We start from the raw sequence: 15,589 nt of genomic DNA, 5'->3' as shown, positions 1-15,589 counted from the left end.
GTTTTAGATATGTCAGATATCTCAAAACTTGGACAAATAAAACCCAAACTATCTGTTCTACTAGAGTTAAGTGAGAAAAAAGTGTGCTTTTGTAATTTCAATGAAGAAATGGAATATAATATTCATAACTATGTTTTCATTTGTGTATAATCAGCTGAAACTAAGAATTGTTGTGTTTTCATTAGCTTAGAATGAGTCCTTCATATCTACATAGGGAGCGGGTCCTCTTCACAGAGTCCACCATGTTGCTCTGCCATGTTTCTATAGTAGCCCAGAACGGACAAACCAAACACTGGCTCTAGAGAGAGCCTTTAGCATTTTTATGTTACCTGAAGACATGCTTGTGAAACTGCGGTAACGTGAGCCGCAGAGTGCAAAACCGTGGTACCACCAGCCGCCGTCTGACTTCCGTTGCTCCTAAAGTGGTGTTATTATGGTAAGGATGGCCTCTGAGCGAGGCGAACGGCGTAACTGCGGTTTTGCACTCTGCAGCTCACGTTACTGCAGTCTTGTGAGGGAGGAGTGAGCGGAGGGGTACTCAGTTGGTTGCAATCTGCAACCACACCACTAGATGCCACCAAATCATACACACAGTACCTTTAAGTAAAACTGAACGATTCGATTAGTTAATAAATCGATCAGTCAATCGACTGAAAAAAATCTGCAACTATTGAGATAATTGATTTATTGTTAAGTAGTTTTTCAAGCAAAAAATCTAACACATCTCTCCTGTTCCAGCTTCTCAAATTTGAGGTTTTGGTTTTCTTTGTCTGTTTTGTTTGTTTATGTGCTAGTCAACAGAATATATGTGGGAAATTTGACAAAATAAGAACAGCAACACCTGTGGCCGTTAAGTCAAATGAAAGTCAGCGCCCTGTTGCTCACACCTACATAGACATGAACGAGCATCGCTCAAAACAGTGAGGCGACACACGTCAGCTAAAACCACAATATCACCCTATATTTCACCTGCTTGGCAGTAATGTTAGCTGACCAGACGAAGGCTTCTCTATGAATCAATGCTGATCCTAGTGTTGGCTTTTCCTGCCTCAGCCTCCCAACTGCAGCCGGAGCAAACAGAGGAGACACCAGAGTTTTGGTCGGAGACGATAACGTTTCTCGCTGCAGAGCCCCGTCACTTCACAAGACACGGGAAACCTCTGTTGGTCTGGAGGAGCTGCAGCATTTATTTCTGCACAAACGTCCACTGTACATTCACTAGATATTCTCAGAGCTAAACTAACTCTTCTGCAGTGTGTAGTGTGTGCGCATGCACGTGAGAGTGGAGCGAAAGAGCAAGTGAGAACGAGCGTGGTGTGTGAGTGAATGCAAGCAGGCAGGCAGAGGAGCAGAGGAGCAGAGGAGCAGAGACTCCGGCCCTGGAGACCAAATAAAGCTACTGTCATCCCCGCGTCCTCCGACCGCGGCCAACACTGTTTTGCAAGACGGGCTTCACTAGATATAACTTTGCGGTTTTGGTGCTTCTGTGTAGTTTGTGTTGGAGTCTTGTCTGAATCATCATTATTTGCAGATGTACTATTTGTATTGTAAGTATTTTGTTTTCATGATTTTTCTAATTTGCTTCATTGTAATTTGTGTATGTTTTCTGTTGCTAACTGTCATCTGAACACCCAGAGAGAAGCCTGGGAAACGAGCCATGTTGTAGCCCATAACAGTTAACTACAGTGATCCCAGCGGGTGTTAACCTGTGACAGAAGGTGCTTCCTGCCACTCTTCCCCTGTAGATGAGCCTGTAATAGGGCTACGTAATTACCAGTGGCTGCCTCGGAGCTCTGCCCAGCTCAGACGCCCAGGGCTCTCATTACCCACAATGCTCCCTGGGCTCTTAAATATCAAACGCCTCTTTGTGCTTGAGGCCCGACCGCCCCCTTCGCCTACGGCTACCCCTCTGTGCTCTGCTGTGCATGCACATCTGGATTGATGTACCTGCTTACATGAATGTAATGTTACACATAATGCTCACTTCCTGTAAAATACAGGCTTGCAGACATGGAGGAGTTGATTTGGGGGATTTTCTGGGGGAGGTAGACACTGAGAAGGATGCTTTACACTTTGTAGTACCTGCTGCTATGAAGCACTGTAGTGCTGCCTTTTAAGGAAGCCTAAGTGAAACCTATGGATTGATAATATAAACTCATGTACTTCATGTATGCCAGACTGGTGCCAAGAGCAGAGAAAAAGAAAGAAAAGAACTTTACGGGAGCATGGACAATCAATTAGTCAATGTTTCTCCTTTCATGTGCATAAAGGAGATATTATTCGTCTACACATTAACATTTTCTTCTAAGTGCATAAGCACCACAGTGTGAAAAATGAGTCTCGGGCTAATACACAAGTCCGTTATTTAGACAGAAAGTGTACAATATATGGTTTTCTTCTTGTGTAATGTCAATTTAATTTGTGATTATCGATGGTTAATGCCTACTGTAGATTTCAACTTGAGAGAATCAACATAAAACAAGACTGTTATATCCAATTGTAACAAAAATGTGTGGTGTATGTGTAAATTAGTCATTTTCACACAAAAACATAGGCACATATTTGCACACGTACGGTAAGGTTGAGAAAATTTAATTAAGAGTGAGCCCGACTGAATTCATTAAAAAAATAAGAAAGGAAAAGAGAGCAGAAGCCAATAACAACTAAACCCATAAACCCCCCGTGATCTGACTGCTTTAAAAAAAAAAATCAAGCGTGGGCTAGGAGTTGTGGCTCTGTGGTCATGACACTTAAACCTAAACCACAATGTGAAGGTTTTTATGAAAGCGTTCATTGTGGGTGCTTTATTTCTTTAATATGAAATCTGGATATTTGTATTACTTTTTATGTTTAACAACTTATACTGCATTGCTTTACAAACCGTTCTATAAATCATCATTATTTCTATTGGTTACGCTGGCTCCCCCGAATGACAAAACACACAAGGAAACAATAAGGAAATGCTTCTAATAAGATTAAAACAGCCAAACATTTGTGTTTGTTTAGGTGTTTGCAACATGTCCCACTTGTTTGTGCTTCCACTCTTGTATGCGTTTGCAGCATTTCTTCATTTGGAGTCCGTTTCCCTTAATGTTTAAGCTTTTCCTCTTATAGCCTATACATTTTGTTCTTAGAAATACTCCAATAATTGCTGATCTGAGACAAATGCGACCACCTCTTAAGCTTTCCTTCACTCTCGCAGAAATTTCCCACACAAGTCTCCCAGTCGCTGAGTGCTTAATTAGCTGCTGCCTTAGTAAATGGAATCTAATTACATGCAAGTGAACATATAGAACGAAATGTGCAGCATTCAAAGAGGCCAATTCATGTGCATAAATCAGGAAGTGAATGACGGTCATAATGCATCTCAAATTAGTCCTAACACAGAGGATTTTACACATAAAACTGAAAGCGTGTTCTTCAAACTGAAAGTGCTCTTTGCTTGATGTACAAGAGTTGTCTTAACAGTTGAACTTCTGCCATAAGCAGAGTTTAGACTGAACAATTCAGCACTCCTTTAATTTGATCTATAATATGTATTGTGTAGCTTGTATTTTCAATACATGTTCTTCAAGATTTTCTCTATGCTGGCAAGAAAATCATCCCTGGATCAAGATAGAATACACAGTAATACTACTTGACATATCCTGCAGCTATATTCACAAATTACTCAGGCAGTCACATTAAATCGAAAAACTGTGAAAGTGATGATCTCGGCACCTCAAATATGACTTTCCTATCTTTGATGAACCTGTGAGCCAGTTCACCAGGAAGTTAATACGACGTAGCATACAGTTACAGACAAAGGGCCTCTGTCGGCCTACGCAGATTTGTCAGAGATATATATTCTGACCCACAACTGCAGTGCTGATCTGAATGGCAACAACTTTGGTCCAAGTTTACTTCCTGTTGGCTACTGCATTAACAACCATTGGAACAAGAAATACTAAGGCTGTGCCAAAATTCCATACTAGCATGGTATTTAGTACGCTAAAACAGTATGTGAGATATTTTAGTATGTCCGAAACCTTAGTATGAAACCAATAGCACGCAAATTGCATACTATTTCTGGTGAAATATTACAGTATGCAATGCTGGACACTAAGGCGGCATTAATATCCCACAATGCAATGCGACAGCTCTGTCACATCAATAACGCCTCAATTTAACTGTAAGTCTTCGCTAGGCATGATATATATTTTCGATTAATTGAGACCTTGATTCTCACAAACCGTAGTTTTGGTCACACATGGTTGGAATAGGTTACCATGGTTACACGTCTCCAACAGCAAGGAGGCTCTCAGGAAGTGACTACATAAATTACAGCTCAGTGCGTCCAAAAAGATACACACTACTACTTTATTCACACAAAAGTATGTTGAACGATAGCACACCTTTTGAGTATGTAGTGCATAGTATGCGATTTTGGACGAAGTCTAAAGGGCCCATTTAGAACATTTATGTTTTCAAATTTGAAAAGGTCTACAGGCAAATCCTGAATCACACGAAGTCAGTGCAAATATCAGTCGCCTCATGCATCTGAAGCTGATAGAGGGAAGGTTTTTAGCCCAGTGATTATGAATGAAAACAACATCAATTTAAAAAATACTCTTTACTGAACTGTTTGTAAAATCTGCCAGGGACAATTTACAAAATTAAACTCCAACTTGAGTTGGAATATCATGTGAGTGTGATTCTCTGAACCCTGATAACTACTGCAGAAACTCTGAGAGTTACAGATTCACCCGAAGAGCTGAGTCTAAAGGTCAGAGAGGCCATACCAGACCCAAAACTGTGACAGGTCTGATCTTCACCTGAGCCAATTTGTATTTATCAACATTTTGTTTAAATGCCATTCGGCAAAAACATTCAGGACCTTTCTGCTCATACAGTGTAAAGTCTGGAAAATAAGTGGCAAAAATTGAAATGTAAATACAAAGATAAAAGGTGAAATCTTACCGTTATCCTCCACGGAGAAATGGAAGAGATCAGACGTAGCATTTTCTTCCTTCCGTAGCACGTAGCAGATGTTCAGGTCATCGATATCAGCTGTAACAGGAAAGTAAAACAGGTATAAAAATCAGGGCTGCAAGAAACACAAAACAATCATGCAAATATGGTAAAACCCTGTCAGCCTCAAACCCCACAAAGAAAAACCAACAAAAATCAAAATGACAAGCAAACAACAACAAACGTTTTGATGTAATAACTGCCATGCAAATGAGGGCCAGTGTACTCCGCATTTTAAACTGAAGGGTTACACTGTCGTGTCAATGATGCATGATGAAAAGTTTAACCTTGCTCCGATTTAAAGCAAGGTGATGGCTAAATTATAAATTGCATATTGAAGAGATATGCCCTTGTCAAGATTTTAAAAAAATATATATTTATGAAACAATTAGCATTTTAAGATAAAAATGAAAAACCTTCATGTGAAGTTTCACACTGGCTCCACAGAAATAGCCTCAAACACACTTTGAAGTTGTAGTATTACGGCTCTGTGGCTCGTTCAAACACTCTCTCTGTCGAATAATTGTTGAAAGACGGAAGCTGTCCTGCTTCAGCACCATATCAGCTACAGTAACAGCAGGTCTCTAGTATCACACTGATTCTGTTCCTTATCAGCACTCAGCATGAACAATTTTCTACCAGAGAAAGCGTTCTGAAAGTCATGCATCCATAATCCGGGACGATAAGGCCGCAACCTCGAATCCGAGACAGCTCGAGCTAAACCAAACAGAAAGCGTTTAAATCCTGCACCTGCCAGCTCTCTGTGTCAACATCCACAGAAACCAGGTGATGTGACAGTGGATCTTTTTAATGACAGACGAGGTTAAGAATGTTAAAAGCAGGATTTTTGTTGGACACCTACAGTACACTTCCACAGCTGTTTTCCCAGCTTCTCTGAATTACAGGGTCTCTGCCTGCCTTTTTTTCCACCACCATTCTCCAGAAATGTCTATTACAGTGCAGGAAAATCATCAAGACTGTGAAAGGGCTTGGCCTCTGCCAACCACCTCCTTCAATAATAGATGTCAGACGAAGGAGGTTCATAAAAGTATAAACCCCTGACTCCTGCCTGGGACGCATCTTAAACCTCTTAGGTGGCTTCCTGTCATTGCTGCCTCTCCGTCTTCCCTTCTAACATGGGGAGACACGGACAAACAAATGTCCATCCAACCATTTTACATTTATACATTATACGAAAACGATGTTTTCAAACTAGCAAGCATCGGGAGTGGCAGCAAGGAAAGGGTCTTCTCTGGTGTGTTGTGACGCAGCCGTGAACCTGAGGACCTTGCAAATGTAAAGTCAACACTGCGAACCAGGGGCACATTGTTCATCAAATATTTAAAGAGAATGCCTCATGGGATGTGCCCTGGAAATAGGGAGAGTAAATAAAGAGCGAGGGATTGTCTCTTTCACCTGACTGACTCCTCTGACGAGCCTGTTTGCTCTCTCTCTCACGCCCCTTGCCTCATTCTTTATTTCTCTCATGCCATCTACACCCCCATCCCGCTCCCCTTTCCTCCTGCCTCTCTTCCACTTTACTTGCTCTCTCTGCCCTCCTCTTCTGCCCCTTTGCCTCTCTTTCTCGCCGCACTCTTGTCTCATCTCTGGCCTTTTTTTTCTTCTTTTCAAAGCCTGCTGCAGCCACACAGCGGTTGTCAGAAGTATCCGTCTCCTGTCGACTGAAGAGCTCTTTTCCCACTCTGTGTTCTCAGCCCCTGTCTGTGTCGCTGTGGCACAAGCAGGTGAATTTTCTTACTTGTTCGTATAATTGCCACAGCATGACATGAAACACTGCATTGATTGCTTCGCTTTAAACCCCAATCAGCGACATTGTCTTGATTCTGTCTGCATTATCAATAAACAGACTCGCACAGATGTTTGGAAATGTATTTTGTTGAGTGGTTTCAGGTTTTATATATGAATATTTAAGATGCACAAATTGCCATATATTATTTCAAACTCAAACTGACCCGGTCAAACTGCGAGAGCGAGCCACAACTCAAATGCCATCCTGTCACTAAAAGATCTGCTCTGACCTTTTCACATGATCCTCTGCTCCTAGTCCCGCTTCATTTAACAAACCACTGTAGAGACCATCGGATGTGAACATTTCCCCGGAGATGCAGATATAATAAATTATTCATCTCTAACCATCTACAAGACATTTGCGTGAAACATCAGCCTCCAACTTTGGTCTGCTAATTATGATTTGATGAGGAAGGCACATCTAAATCAGGCCCACAAATTAACTATTGAAATTCCCAAGCCTGCACTTGTCACACATATGAATAATTATTACTCCATAAATTAAAAAATCTTGTGAAACATTAATCAAAACTTGCAGGTTTTTTAACTTTAACATTTTTCTCTGAAGTTTAGTGTCACATGAGTGTAACATTAGGGGATTATCATTTTTTGATTACAAGAAAATTGTGTTTAAAACCGCTGCCATTTGCTAAATAAGCACTGTAATGATACTCAACAATGTATAAAAATGTTTTTTTTCATGTCAGATTGATATTAATGTCATTTTGCTTACTAATAATATGTAATATTTCTCGTTATATTAAAGAGTGAAATAACCTTTTAAGATCATTTTGTTTACCTGAACTGATAATTACATTTTCCAATCCCTTTTTTTCTGACTCAACCACTGAACAGCACTTAACAAAATCAGTGTCATTTGATTATTCCATCCACATGCAACATTCATGCAAAGGTCATGCATTATAATACTGTTGGGTGTTTGTTTACCTTGACTAAATGTGTTGATGGAGTTGTTCCCTTGTCCCAGGTTAACGATGTAACCGTGTTTGGGCTGCGTGGTGACGTGGAACACCAGGGAGGCCGGGCTGCTGTCTCTGTCCTCCGCTCTCAGCACTTTGGAGCTGATGGGGAATCCCAGCTGACCTGTGGCCAGGATCTTTAAAGCGGGGGCGCCTTTATTCACCACGATCTGGGGGACGCCGTTGTCGATCGCCACAATGGTGATCTTCATGGTTTGAGGGCGCCGAGTCTCAAACACGGTGTCGGGGAACACGTAAAAGTCGGTGTGCGTGCCATCAGTGACCGTGAATGAGAAAGAGTCCTCCGATGATTCAGTGCCATCGTGTTTGTAGCTGATGAGGTTTTCGTTTAGGTCTTGTTTGGTGAAGCTGGTGACGGGCGCGGACTGGTCGTAGAGGAGTTTACCGTGAACGGGCAGCTGGGTGACGGTGAATTTCAGCAGCTTCTCAGCTGTGTCCTGGTCCTCGGCGGTGAGCTCGAACGGTGTGATCAGCTTAATCTGGCCTTCTGTGACAACTAAACTATTGACAGTGACAACTGGTTTCTTATTATCAACATCTACAATAGAAACTCTAAATGTTCTGAAAATAGGATTGTAGCCATCGGTGACTTCAAACTCAAAACTGTCCATTTTTACCTCATCGTCTGAGGTGTGGATGTAGTAAATCTTACTGCCGGCCAGCTCGAGCTGAGTAAAAGCCACAATGGGCATCCCGGGAGTATCTGTACACTCCAGGTGGCCTCTGACGGGGGCCCTTGTGACGGTGAAGACTAGATTCTCATCGGGGCTGTTGAGGTCGGTGGTGCTGAGAAGATCTGTGGTCAAAGTCACTCTGCCGCCTTCTCTCAGAGACACGCCTTTGCTGACCACATCAGGGAACACCATGTCGATGCTGCCCACAGTGATGTAGAAGTAACGATCAATTAGTGGGTTCATTCCATCCGTGACGTCAAATTTAACCAAGTCTCGGATGCCCTCCTGACCGTTGTGAGTGTAAAGTATGAGCCCTGCGTCGATTTCAGCTTGTGTGAAATTCATGCCTAGTGTGACGTTCTCCAGAGACCCGGATGGGATTTTCCTCTGCAGGAGACCCTGACCGGGCCCGTACCGGATGATATATGTGAGTGTGCTGTCATCTGAATCTAAATCTGTTGCTTTGAGCACTTTGTTGTTGATGTGTTTGGTCTCCCCGATTTCCACCTCAAGACCGTCGTTGATGAGCATTCTGGGGGTCTCGTCGTCGACGGCAATGATCATAACCGTGGCTGTTTTCTGCACGGAATACTTCCCATCAGTCAGAGTGACATCAAAGCTGTCCTCTGTTGTCTCTGAGTCATCATGCTCATAAATAATACTCGATGCCTCCCTGATCTGCTCTAAAGTGAAATTAGTCACCAAAACTGAGCCTGTGGACAGCTGGTTTAAAATGGCGCCGTGTTTGGGTGGTTTTGAAATGATGAACATCAGCTCCTCAGGTGGAATATCGGTGTCGGCCCCGTTCAGAATCGGAGTGTCGATGACGATGTTCATCCCCTCCATCACGACTATCTCCCTCAAATACATCTCGGGCTTTTCGTCATTTGCTGGGATGATGACAATGGGGAAGAAATGGTTCTCGGAGAAATTGATGCCATCAGAGCACCTAAATGTGAACCTGTCTTCCACCGGCTCTACGCCTTTGTGAATGCTTTGCACATAGTGGATATTCCCCTCCCTGATGTCTCTGATGGTAAAAGCACTGATAGCTGTTCCTGACCTGGACTTTTCTGAGCCTGGGGCGGGCGATATATTCTCCACATAGCCGGCAGTGGGCTGGACAATGATGGTGCAAAGGATATCATCCGTTGGAGTGTCATTATCATCAGCGTTCAAGTGCTGAGGGCCGATAGCGTATTTCTCTCCCTCAATGACACTGAATTGAATCCCGACTACGACCTCGGGGGCCTGGCTGTCAACAGGAAGGATAGTGACTCGAACGTGGACTCCGTTGACCTTATTGCCGCCCACTGTCCAATCGTCGGACATGTCTGTGAGAGTCAAATTGAAGCCATCCTGCTGAGAGGAGACGCCTATCTCACCACCGGTGTGTGCATACACAACAACACCATTAATAATATTAGCCTGTGTAAACCTCGTGGCAGGCACTCCTTTGACCAATATTTCACCCAATACTGGAGGATCTTCCACAATAAAGGTCAGCTGGAGGTCATCTGTGTCATCATCGTGGCCTTGGATGACATTAGTTGTGATTTCCGCGGCTCCGTTTTCCAGCACGTCCAAATGAGAGCCGATTGTTCCCAGAGGCAGGCTGACGGTCGGAGTTTCATCATCGACGAGCTTTACGTTAACTTTGACCGTCACGGTTACAACGTGAAACCCATCACTGACATCTAGCTGAAATTCATCGCTCATCGTCTCCTCCCCGTCATGAATGTATGATATCTTCCCCTCTGAGATATCCTCAAGTCTGAAAACCCCCCTTTTCTCTAGATCGGTGAACGCAACCTGGACCTGGCCGTGTTTGGCGGGCTGGCTTAGAGTAAAGGTGATCTGTTCGCTCTCTGTGTCGAGGTCTGTGACGTCCAGGTCTGCAATACTGATGCAGTGCACACCGCGTTCAAACACAGTAAAGCCTGTGTTTGTAATCTGAGGGGGTTTGTTGTTGACGGGCTGGAGGTAGATGGTGAAAGCTCCTTCTGCGCTGTTCCCAGCCGTGTCTTCGACGGTGTAACGAAACTGCACGACGTGGGCCGTGATTCCAAGCTCAACATCTGGGGGGCCGTAGGAGATCTTGTGGTGGTTAATTTGAGCTTGTGTGAACTCACTAACTTCAGTGTCGGTGCTGTCTGTCAGAACTAATGAACCGAACACAATGGGGTTATTTTCATCGGTATCTGTCGGGGGCTGGATAATTGTGTATTTGAGGTCACGGTCCTCAGAGTCCAAATCTGTGTAGCGCAGAACTTCTTTGCTAAAGTGAGTGAGCTTGTACTCCTGGACCGTCATCTGAAGGGTGGTGCCGGGGAACAGCTCGGGGGGTACGTCATCTATGGGTAAAACACGGATTATAAAAGCACTCTCTCCTGACTCATTAGGGGGGTCGTTGTCGTCCTGAACTGTGAACACAAACTGATCCATGATGGTTTCTGTGTTGTGAGGCCCCGTGTGCTTGTAAAACAACTTCCCGTCAGTGATGTCTTTCTGAAGCCACTCTGTCACCTCCTTCTCATACACTTCATCCTCAGCGTTGAATTTCCAAGAGGAGGGATCCTCTGGGGCGTCTGACTGCCGCAAGAGCACTGCGCTAATGGTAGAAAAGGGGGGAACAATGGTGAATTTAATGGTCGAGTCCTCAGAGTCAATATCGGCAGCACTGAGCATGAGGGGAGATATAGGCATCATCTGGTTTTTGAACAGCACCAGGCCGGTGTTGGCGTTTATAATCGGCGGCTCGTCGTCAGTGGGAACAATTGTTATGGGAAAAAGGAATTCCACTTCGTTTTTCCCATCCGTCATCTTGAAGACGACGTTGTCGCTGTACGTGTCGCTCCCATCGTGCTGGTACACGACGACCCCGGTTGTAAGGTCGACAGGCGTGAAGAACTTCCTGCGAGAGCCCAGCACCACGAGGTCCCCGTGGCGCAACCCATCCACCACTGTGACGGTGACGGCGTCCAGGTTGTCCTCGTCGCTGATCTCCAAGTTGTGGGCTCCGAAGAGGGGCCTGGACTGACCCTCGTACAGCAGCTGACCCGTGTTGCGGGTCACAACGGGGGCCAGGGAGTTCATCGGCTTCACGACTATCATGAAAGCGAAGGGGTCCGAGACGGCACCGTCCGTGTCAACCACCTCGAACTCGAGCTGGAAAATCCTCTCAGTGTCCGAGTCCAGGGAGGGGGGCTTGTAAGCGATTTTCAGATCCCGCAAGTCTCTCTGGTAGAAGGATGTGATGGGGAGGTTTCTGTCATCAGTGCTGACTATGTAGCCCTCCTCGTAAGACAAGGGAGAGGTGATGTTGAAGATAAGCTCGTCCGGGTCCGACTCCGCATCCTCGGCGGCGAGCATGTCCGGGGTCAGGGCGGTCATGACAAACTGGCTGATCTCCATCATCATCATGGACACAAAGCTGGGTTTGGGGGGAGTGTTTTCCTCCCCCTCTTTGATGCGAATCATGACATGGAAATACTCCTGTTTCACTAGGTTGCCTTCCTTATCGTGCAGCTCCACAACCATGGGAACAAAGTCCCTGTTGGGAGACTTGCTGTCAAACGTGTGCTCATAGCGGATGTCAGATTGAGTGAATTCATCACAGTCCATCATTTTGGAAAGTTTCCCCCCATCAATGAGTCTTCCATATCTGGGCAGCATGCTGCCACTTGACAGGGATGCCACCTCACATTTAAACAACTCTCTGTCATAAGTGAACTCTAACATCTTATCAATGGGGTTACTGATGGCTTTGAAATGATCAACAGTGAGAGGCATGTTTTTGGTGAGTAATTCTAGCTGCGTAAAAACTACTTCCACCTCCATCATAAAGGGGATGATAACGGTTTCGGTTTGCGCGTCGTACCTGAGCTGCAGCCTCACTCTGTCTCTAGCAGGACTCCTGGACCCGTAGTGGGAGTAGGTCACATCATTGGGACCGAAATCACACGGAAACTTTTTGGGAGAGAGATGCCCGGGTCTCTGTGAGAGCGGGTCGTTCTCCAGCACCGTGATGCTGCAGCGGTCTCCAGGCTGCGTCTGGATCACCAGATCATTGATGGGATCGATGAACACAGACCTCCCGAAAGGCACACGGATTCCGTTGTTGGCCACCAAGATCGCATCTTCAGACAGTTCAGATCTCAGCGCGTAAAATAATCCAGAGCTGTCGTCGGGTTGCGCGGCAACGAGACCTGTTACTGTAACAACGCACAGGAGGAGAAGTCTGTGGAGCAACATCGTGGCGACGGATCCGGAAAACAGTCGCTCTGGAAAAACGTTCCGGTCTTTTTTGGTTGTTGAGGAGTCAGCTTGGATGCCTACACGGTGACTCCCGTGCGTCTATCCGTCCGGACCCTCGACATACTCCGAGAGAATAGCGCGCAGGAGTTTTAACTTCAGACACTTGGAGAGGGCTGCGTAAAAGCGCCACCGCCCATCTGTGCGTCTATTGGAGGAGTTTCAGGGCTGGTTACCTCAGCGCTGTCGTCAATGGGCAGCAGAGCTGTCACTCACAGGGAGGGGGCGGGCACTAGAAGACGGGTTGAATTCCACTGATTCATTACATGTATTTTTATTTATTTATTTTATTAGCACATATCCTCCTGAGACCCAGCCCATTGACTTGTGTCCTAAATAGTGGACATTTTGTCTCCTTTTACTCTTTTGACTTACTATATCAACCCCTGGGGTATTGTAAAGAGGACATCATGGGCTTTCCAGTGATATGGCATGTGTTTTTTTTTAATCAAGTGGTCCTGTGGACATGCTGTAAAATAAAAAATAAAGTTCAAAAAGCCTAAATTGTAAGGTTTTATTTTAATCCTAAATAGGAAGGAAATCACATTAAAAAAGTAATTGGAAGACTCTTTTTTACTCTGTTCCCAGGAGGATATATAAAACTGCACAAAATCCAGTCAATGAAAAAAAAGAAAAAAGAAATGTGTCAGGAGAGGTCAAGAAGCCACAGGCTTATACAAAGGACCTCCCTCCCCCACAACCACAGGTGAAAAAAACTATAACAAAAAAGGATGAAAGATCTAAAGTAACATAATTTTCAAAATACATCAAAAGTTAAACAACAACAAGAAGCACACAAAATGTGCAGAAAACCCTAATCAAACAGTGGAAAACAATCCAATAAAAACAATGAAATACATACAAAAGAAACAGTACAGGAAAAAAAAGAAAATGTATCTAAACATATGAAAAGAAAATCAGACATCATGAATTAAATGTGATGATAATTTCCTTTTAAAATGTTCTAAGGATAACAAACTCTTGATAACATGTATTTTTTGGTGTTCCATATTTGTACACCATGATATCTGAGGGAGTATAATAATTACAGAGTGTCACCTGTGAGCACCTTTGCAAGATGTAACAATGGATAATATTGCCCCCAATTGCGCATGAGTGCTCTATTTTATTTTATTTTTAATTTTTTTATTTAGCACAATTTAAGACTATACAACATAACAAAAAAATAAATGAATAATATAAAGTGCAGGAAGAGGCAAAAAAAACACTGGGCTTATCTGAAGCCTCCACCTATAGAGACAAGATTAATATAAAGAAATAATATGACTACATAATAGTGATAACAAACAATTAGGACAAGATATATATAATAACAACAATAACAATACAGTAAATATATTAAAAAAAAGTGTGTGTGAGTGTGTGTGTGTGTGTGTGTGTGTGTGTGTGTGTGTGTGTGTGTGTATGTGTGTGTGTTGCGTGGAAGTGATGGTTAGTGTTTGTGAGGAGGATATTGATTTAAATATCTATAGAGAGTTCTGGGTAATCGTAACCAAACAACATTGTGAGTGGGAAAAATTTTTAAAAAACATAAAAACAGATACATGGACAACATGGAGAAAAGCAATTACGTAACACAGACGTAACACAGATCCTATAATCATATCATCTGTGGACATTCAGACTGTGGGCATGCAGATATTATCAATGTTTTCCATGCTATGTCAGAAAGACAAAGTTCAATAACACCACTAACTTTGTGAAGTCACGGCTTTGATGATGGAGGCTGATTTAAGTCCTTAAAGGATAGAAAAATGAATGAATAATTTGAATATTGTGATCATTTTTAATAAAAACAAACCATTTGTTTATTGCACATTAATGCAGATAATATATGCACCAGCAGACTAGTCTGTCCCCAATGTTCATTAATAATTACTATGATTATCATTTCATCCTTCTGGGGGCATCTAAGACTGTTCAACTGCAAAAGTCCCAGGGTGATCATGGAGCATTGTTGCATGTCATCTGTCTCTCTCTGCAAATATTTTCTGTCTCTACTGTCAGACTCCTACAATAACAGATCATTTTGCTCATCATGGATTCCTTGAACAAAAATCTTCTTTTTTTTTGCAGAAATTGTCACATAACATTTGGTTTTAGTAAGTTTTAGAAGTAAAATGGGGATCAATTATATTCAATGTATGGCCAAAATATGGATGAGATGTAATACTTTACTTTTGCTTTATTCCCTAAATAAAAGGATACTGTCATTAGTCTGCTTGTTGTTGGCTTATTAGTCCTCTCTAATGTTCCTCCTCATTTACTCTAACCACACAATTCCTGCAGAGCTTCTGTGTAAATAAGCTGATAGAATCGAAAGACTTATTTGTGCATGCATTTTTTAGTTTGCTGTTTAATTTAAATGTTGAATGTGGGCTTCTGAAAAATGTTGACCTTCCCTTAAGCAAGAAAAACAACAAGTGCACACCTCTCGTTGCAGTAGGCTGGAGATAGAGTGACCCTGTCTTTGTCCGCGTATGTCAGTAAACTATGATGCAAAAAAACAATCCAGATAATTACCTTCAAGAGCAGCCTCGGCATGTGAAATATAGGCTACATTTGGCTGACGGGGGGGACCAAAAAATGCTGCAAATTGTTAAGATGTGTTGGAGAAATTATCTAATAAAAAGTCTCTGGTCATTCAGTTAAGAAGCAAATACCATTTATTAAGCAAATGCATTTGGATTCATACAGCAGACAAGTCAGTGTACAAAGACCAAGAGCTACCTCACTACATCATTCTTTATAATCTTGGTT

General features: G+C 43.2%; 1 protein-coding gene across 1 annotated transcript in view; it reads right to left on the bottom strand.

The window, feature by feature from the left end:
• Positions 1 to 12,748, bottom strand: part of frem2a (FRAS1 related extracellular matrix 2a) — a 70,418-nt gene extending 57,670 nt beyond the window's left edge. The window contains exons 1-2 of the mRNA XM_037749042.1: positions 7,768 to 12,748; positions 4,960 to 5,049 (exon numbers count right to left, since the gene is read on the bottom strand). Coding sequence (XP_037604970.1) covers positions 4,960 to 5,049; positions 7,768 to 12,748 — 5,071 coding nt within the window. The remainder of the gene's footprint in view (positions 1 to 4,959; positions 5,050 to 7,767) is intronic.
• Positions 12,749 to 15,589: the final 2,841 nt, after the last annotated feature.

This window comes from Sebastes umbrosus, chromosome 17, assembly GCF_015220745.1.
Source record: "Sebastes umbrosus isolate fSebUmb1 chromosome 17, fSebUmb1.pri, whole genome shotgun sequence".
Taxonomy (NCBI): Eukaryota; Metazoa; Chordata; class Actinopteri; order Perciformes; family Sebastidae; genus Sebastes; species Sebastes umbrosus.
Note: the sequence above shows the minus strand (reverse complement) of the source record. Positions and strands in the feature narration are given on the sequence as shown.